The sequence below is a fragment of the Nicotiana tomentosiformis genome, chromosome 2 (genome assembly GCF_000390325.3).
Source record: "Nicotiana tomentosiformis chromosome 2, ASM39032v3, whole genome shotgun sequence".
Classification (NCBI taxonomy): domain Eukaryota; kingdom Viridiplantae; phylum Streptophyta; class Magnoliopsida; order Solanales; family Solanaceae; genus Nicotiana; species Nicotiana tomentosiformis.
This window is the reverse complement of record NC_090813.1, coordinates 10568462-10575600: the sequence shown is the minus strand read 5'-3', so window position 1 is coordinate 10575600 and position 7139 is coordinate 10568462. Positions and strand designations below refer to the sequence as shown.

At 35.5% G+C, this 7139-nt stretch overlaps 1 protein-coding gene across 1 annotated transcript; it reads left to right on the top strand.

Moving 5' to 3' along the window:
* The first annotated feature begins 319 nt into the window (after positions 1–319).
* On the top strand, positions 320–6058 carry LOC104121177 (uncharacterized). The gene is made up of 5 exons (XM_009633104.4): positions 320–739; positions 3220–3332; positions 3434–3805; positions 4587–5316; positions 5629–6058. The coding sequence occupies exons 1-5, from the start codon at positions 508–510 to the stop codon at positions 5697–5699; spliced, it is 1518 nt and encodes a 505-aa protein (XP_009631399.1). The 5' UTR covers positions 320–507; the 3' UTR covers positions 5700–6058.
* The last annotated feature ends 1081 nt before the right edge of the window (positions 6059–7139 follow it).

Genomic DNA, 7139 nt, shown 5'->3' with positions numbered 1-7139 from the left:
TCCGATAGACCCTCGATTCATGAAAAAAAAAAAAGGGAGAGAAAATAACAAGCAAACCAATCTGACAACCAAAGCGAAGAAAAAGTTAATTATAAGTAAATATAATTAATAACATGATATAAATGGTAAGTAATCTAGTAACACATGTTATATTATACTAGTATAAATTTTTTTTACATTATAAATGCTTATAACTTAAATTCTTATTATGGTAAATTTTATCTCATAAATTAAATTACTAATAACAGTGTTGAATTAAGTAGGAGAAAAGAAGTGGAGTAGTGGACTACATATATTACCACTCTATTTGAGTCTTACCAAATAGGAAGTTTCTCACTTTCTCTCTTTTTTCTCCTCCAAAACACACTCACAGGAAAAAAGGGAAAGAGAAAAGAAGAAACAAAAAAAGAAGAAGAAGCTATGGACTTTCTCTCACTACACACTCACAACACATATGGAGATTAGCAAAACTGAACCAAACCCACATTACTATTACTATTATTTTCAATGGGCAAAGTAGAAGAAGAGCATCAATTACCAATATCAACAGTAGGTGCAAATGGTACAGACCAAAATGTAGAGAATAATAGTTGCGGCAGCAGATTCAGTGGGTTTGTGAAGTTTAGATGTGTATTTGCTTTGCTATTTGGTGGAGCTGTTTTGCTTTCTGCTATATTCTTGTTGCCTTTTTTTCACACTGGAGATCTTGGGGATCTAGATCTAGACCCCAAATTTAGAGGTACCTAATTTTCTTGATTTTGAGTTTTTTTTCTTAATGTTAACATTGTCTTCTTTAGTAAAGTTTGATTTTCTTTTTGTTGGAATTGGTAAGTAAGAGTTCCTAATTTGGTTTTGCTTTTGAGATCTTAATTACCCTTTTGTTGATGTGTTTTTTTTAAAAATGTTAACATTGTTTGTTTATAGTAAAGTTTGAATATTTTGTGTTAGAATTGGTAATTATAGAGTTCCTAATTTGGTGTTATTTTGATTGTAGTATTTTTTCCCTTTTTTAAAAGAACTGGTGTTTTTTATTTTTGGGTTTCTTCTTATCTTGTGAAATGAAGTGAACTTTTCAAATTTGAAGTTGCTATTACCATGTCAAATTTGGTAAAAACATTACCGTTTACAGGTACCCCTTTTCTTTATTTTGACCTTTTTTAATATCAATATTGTCTTGCTATAGTAAAATTTGAATTTTGTTGTGTTAGAATTGGTAATTATGAGTTCCTAATTTGTTTCTTTTGAGATCCTAATTACCCTTTTTGGGAGGGGTTGTTTACCTTATGGTGTAATCTGATTTTAACTCTTTTTTTCCTTTTTTCTTAAATGAACTGATGCTTTTTATTTTTGGGTTTTTCTAATTTTATAATATGGTAAAATTTCCAATTTTGAAGTAGTGGATAATGCTAATATATGTTTGTCATTTTTCTTTATCTGGTGAAAATTGTTTTTTTGTTTTGTTTTTGTTTTTTGACTGAGAACAAGGCTGTGTTATGACATAGGCTGATGACTGATAAGTCTGGTATGAAAGCTTATGTTAGAATTCTTTTTAGGTAATCTCCTAATTTAGTAAGTTGTATATAATTTTCATCAAATCTTTTAAAGCAAATATGCTCACTTCTGTCTCAGTGGGAGGAGAGTAATAACCTTTAATTGAAACTAGAAATAAAAATAATTGTGTAATAATATTTTAATTGTAGGATTGTATATTGTTACTTAAGATGATCAACCCTGTTTCAGTTCTCCACAAAAATTTCCCCTTCTTTTGTCTTTTTTCTCTTTGTTTTTCTTTTTGGTGGTTTTCACTATAATCCTTGTTACATTCAGTCATACTTTATTTGTGTAGAAAGTTTATTAAGAAACTCAATTGCCAACGAGTTATTTTGACATGTGACCTTTGTGATAGTTGAGCATATAAGAGGTTTTAGTTACCCAATAGCATTATCCTTGTAGTATGAGCGCCTTCCATTATAACCCTAGTGTTGTTGACTCGCAACGAAAGCTCCAACTGGTCAAGCAAGATTTACTTTCTTTATGTTTTGTTGCCAATGGTAAAACTTGCCGCCATGTGACCAAGAGGTCACGGGTTCTAGTCGCAAAAACATCTTCTTGCAGAAATGCAAGGTAAGGCTACGCGCATAGACCAATGTGGTTCGTCCCTTCCTGAGACACTGCACATAGCGAGACCTTAGTGTACCAGGCTATCCATTTATGTTCTTAGACATTTTCTGACGTTAACATTCCCATCCTATATGCACGATGTTCAAGAAACAACTCCATAATTCAGGACTTTAATGATGGCTGAGCAATTAAAGATACCTCAGTGATCCGCTTTTGTTTGTATTCTTTTGCTTTAGGACCTTTCACTCTATTATTATTAAGATTATTGTCCAACTGGATTTAAAAGGGTGCCCCTTTTTACATATTCTTATGCATTGGCATGTGGCGATTTGTTTTGTCATTCTCATTTGTGGGCTAGACATTGATTATAAGTTTGTAAAGTACTGGGACCATTAGATCCACAAGCCTAAACATGCAATGTCTGGAGAGTTTGATAACTGACACTTAGCGAAGTTAGTGAATGTGTTTTCTGTCCTTGTTAGTAGAGGAGTTTCTGGTGGTCTCACCTCTTCTCTTCAGCTGAGTTGTCTAATTGATGTCATCACATAATAAGGAGTTGATCATTTGTTTTTATCTTCATTTCATCTGTCAGTGGCTCAACTAGCAGTCCACCCTTCAACAATATTGGTAATAAACAAATCTTACAATAAATTATCAAAGAAAGAAAGCACATTAGTTCCTAATCGAATATACAGAGAAAATAAAGGAATATCTAATTGATCTCCTCTGCAGATTTGAATCAAATTCTTGTTAATTTTTTACCGCTGCCTTCTTTTCTATGAGTATTAGTTTTACCAATACAAGCAACTTGTGCTAGTATAATTGAGTTGCGATTGATGGATTTAGTTGTAGGCATAGAGTAGAATATTCCTCGTGTGCCGTGTGACCCAGAAGCAAGTGGTTCCAAATGTTAGTGGTTGTTTTCCACGGGGATATAACATCCACTGCAAACTTTACTTTGAGAACTCTTCATTTCTTCTGTTATAGTAGTTTCAATAACTAATAATATATTTAAAAAATTATTGCAGCTGATTTTTGCACATTGGATATACTTTCACCTATTGATTTGTCTCTACGTTTGTGTTTGGGGCTTTATAGGTCATGATATAGTAGCCAGTTTCATGCTTGAGAAGCCAGCTTCTTTGATGGAGGACTATACCTTGCAACTTGAAGATGATATTTTTGATGAAATAAGTGTTTCCAACACTAAAGTATGTCAAATGTGGTTTCTCTTTGTTTTTCCTTTCCCCTCTCAGATTTAACTGCTTTTGCTACTTGTTCCTTTTCTTACTGATTTATGCTTTTATAACAGGTGGAAATAATATCATTGGAAAATATAACTGGATCAAACATAACAAGGGTTGTCTTCGCTGTTGATTCTGATTTGAAAAATACGAGGATCTCTCCAACTGCTCTGAGTCTAGTCAGATCAGAATTTGAAACTGTAATTACTCACCCGTCATTTCTGCACCTGACGGCATCTTTGTTCGGGGATCCTTTTTCTTTCGATGTGCTGAAACTCAGAGGAGGGATTACAGTGATCCCTAAACAGAGTGGATTCCTCATGCAGAATGTGCAGATCCGATTCAACTTCACATTGAACTCCTCCATCGATGAAATTCAAGATAAATTTGATGAATTAACAAGCCAGCTGAAATCAGGGGTACACCTTGCATCATACGAGGTGCGCGAATATGATTGCTGTCCTTTGCTTTCCTCTGATGTTGGTTGTTGATGCAATTCATGATGATGTCATTAAGCAAGTCTTTATGATTTTCTATTCTATTTACAATTGTCATTTCCTCATGCTCTTTGGCTTGTTGTTCTTGCTACATGACACCTACCGCTCTTCTCTTTTGCTTTCTTGTATAGTTGACTAAGTGTAGTAATAGCTTTCTGTCTCTTCAAGGAAATCAAATAAATGGAAAATGATGAATAGTAGCTTCAACTACCTGTAGTTTACTATATTTATCTGCCTCAAGTTGAATGTCATGACTATTAAGAAGGTGATTATAGGAGATATCAACTACCAAAGATAATATTCCTGGTGGGTTAATTTGACGGCATTTACAGATGTAACTATTTGAACTTCTAGGATATGACCTGCTTCTTCAAATTACGATTTTGTAACAAGATTGTCATCGATATAAACTGCTAGCATAGCGATAACCATCATTATGGTTCAGTAATTTCATTTTTTTGCAGTTCTGTTTTGAGGTATAAAACGTTTGCTGTGTTTCCATCGGAATCTGCTGCTTTACAGGAAGACGTTATTTATCACACAAATGTTCATGCATTCACATGTTGCACAAATGTATAAACATATTTTTTTTCGTATTTACATACCGTAATATTAGTTCTTCTGGCTGCTGGCGTCTTGCATAGTATGTATCTTTCTATTTTTAAGCATTCATGTTTACTGTTTGCATGTTGATTGATATTTCTTACTTCTCGTTTGAATGCAGAACTTGTATATCAAATTGACTAATACAAGAGGCTCCACGGTGAATCCTCCCACTATTGTTCAGTGTCAAGTTCTTTTAGCAGTTGGGATAAATCCTTCCAATTCTAGGTTGAAGCAGTTGGCTCAGACCATTGGTTCTAATTCTAAAAACCTTGGCCTTAATAACACCGTATTTGGGAGGGTAAAACAAGTTAGCCTGTCTTCTATTTTGCAACATTCTCTTGGTAGTCCTTCACCTTCTCCGGCTCCTCAACCTTATCACCCCCATCAACACCATCACCACCACAGTCGCCACCACCACCGCCAAGGCTCGAATGTTGCTCCCGCAATTTCACCTGCTCCGAGGGCTGAGAAAAGTGGATCAGTTAGCGGGAAAGTTTCACCAATATTGGCACCTGTGCCATCGTCTGCACCAGTGGTTGCACCTGCCCCTATACATTCAACTCACAAAGGTCATGTGGCGAAACCTCCTTGTCATTTCGAGAGATTCCCAAGGAAGGCGACTAGTCATCCTCCCGTACTACCACCTATTAGACCACCAGTCCCTGCACCTCATATTGCTCCCTCTCCACAACAGAAAACGCATGCTCCAACACCAGTCCCGCATGAAATCTCTGCGTCGAGCCCATTGCCCTCTGTTGTGTATGCTCACACTCAGCCTCCTCCAGTGACACCTTCAGTTGCAGAGCCTCCTCACAGAATACCTTCAGGTTCAAAATCGCCATCTTCATGTAAGTAGCAAGAACATTTTCTGTTTGTTTTATGCAGAAAAGCTAATAAGCTCTTGAGGCATGTTAAGCAATCATTCATCAGTCTTCAATATTCTTTACCTTTCATTCAAACGAGGAGAGGGACACGGATTAAAGCAAGTGAAACTCTTCTATTCTAGTTGTATTGTTCATTCAGTCGTGAAGAGTTTTGCTATTTGCTAATCACCTGCTCTGCTCCCTCTTGCTACCAGAAATATACTTATCACTCAATTGTTCTAGTATGTTTTTGCTCTTCATGCTGAAATGATAATCTGGTGTACTCCATTTGTGCAGCTTCTACAGCGATCTTTTCTTCAAGCTTGTGGGCGCTCTCGCTGTTTCTTCTTCTTGTACCACATTTATAGCTGCAGAATGAAGGATTTCCCCCTCTCTGGTGACGCTAAAATCTGCTGCGAGTATGAAAATGAGTTCCACGTATCATTTCATCTAGGCCGAAGAAAACTAAATGGAGGAGCTTTGCGAATTGGGAACAATGCCAAAGGGGCATCCCTCACACGCAAATGAATATATGTGGTTGTTTTGTGCTTGTAAATACTGTATCAAAGATTCAGTACCGCGATGCATTTTCAGGTCAAAGTCACATAGGTGACAGGCCTGTGATGACATGAATTACCACTGTTATGTATGATACCTCTTGCATAAATGTAAAGAGGTAAACAAAATCAACCAACAAATGTATAACAATGCCTTTTTGTTTCTAATATCTTCCGAGCCCGTTAAATACTCCGAAGTTAAGCATGTTTGGGGGAGAGTAGTACTAGGATGGTTGACCTTCTTGGAAGTCCTCGTGTTGCATCTCTTTGGTTTTCCAAAAAAAAAGAAGGAAATAAGAAACTCCCGAGCCTGTCAGCTACGATTTCTTGCTATGAACAAAACTTAATTTTAGTTCAGATAAAGTGTTTGAGTTAGAGTTTCATCGCGTTAACAAAAATGTTATATTACATAGCGTTAACAAAAATACGCTCATCTTCAGTTCAAATATGCTTTTATTTAATTTTAGTTCTGTAGACTGTAATACATTTGGTGATTCAAACTCATTGACAATGAAGGAGAATTAGAGCTTGCCTTTGGCATATGAAAAACAAAAATGGATTGTGTTGGGATATTTGATGAGACAAGAAAAAAGAAAAAGTGTGGTACGAGTTTAGTTTCTTCTTTCCCCTAGCCTTCTCCATAAGTCACCCAAGTATCCCATTGAAATTATTTGAAGAAAGAATTATTATTGTTTTTATCTTCAAAAGTGATAGATGAAATATAATGACTATTTGTTGGTTTCAAATTGGTGAAAGTGTCACTCATACTTTTAGTATTTTGGTCATTTTTCTTTAAATGTCCAGATTTGGTGTATCAACATATTTGGCTTGTGGGGGACAAGCTTTGGCTATGATTATGATAACTCATGTGGGTACTCTTTGATTTAGATATGTTATCCACAAATTTGAATACTAAAAAACAAACACTTTCTTCCATCTTCAATTAGCCTTCTTTATAATGGCATGTAAACATGTGATGTGACAATTTTTATTCTGTCAAGTGAAATCATCAAAGTGAGTATGCCACTCCTCCAAATATATAGTAATGCAAAACTTCTATAAGTTAGGTAAATTACACATAGAAAACCTTTACATTGTTTGGAAGGTAAGAAAGGAAATAGAAAGGGGAAAAGAAAAGAACAGGGGATAATCTTCCCTTCCATTGTCTGGTCTATGAAGAAACTAAGAGAAAGATGAGAGGAAATAGTCTCTCTCGCAAAAGTGCAAAGTAAAGTTAGGTGCAATAGATTC

Bases quoted from the DNA above. Each gene is read 5' to 3' on its own strand.
- LOC104121177 (XM_009633104.4), top strand. From the start codon at position 508: ATGGGCAAAGTAGAAGAAGAGCATCAATTACCAATATCAACAGTAGGT. The intron at 740-3,219 runs GTACCTAATTTT...GGGGCTTTATAG, and splicing joins TCTAGACCCCAAATTTAGAG to GTCATGATATAGTAGCCAGT. The intron at 3,333-3,433 runs GTATGTCAAATG...CTTTTATAACAG, and splicing joins TAAGTGTTTCCAACACTAAA to GTGGAAATAATATCATTGGA.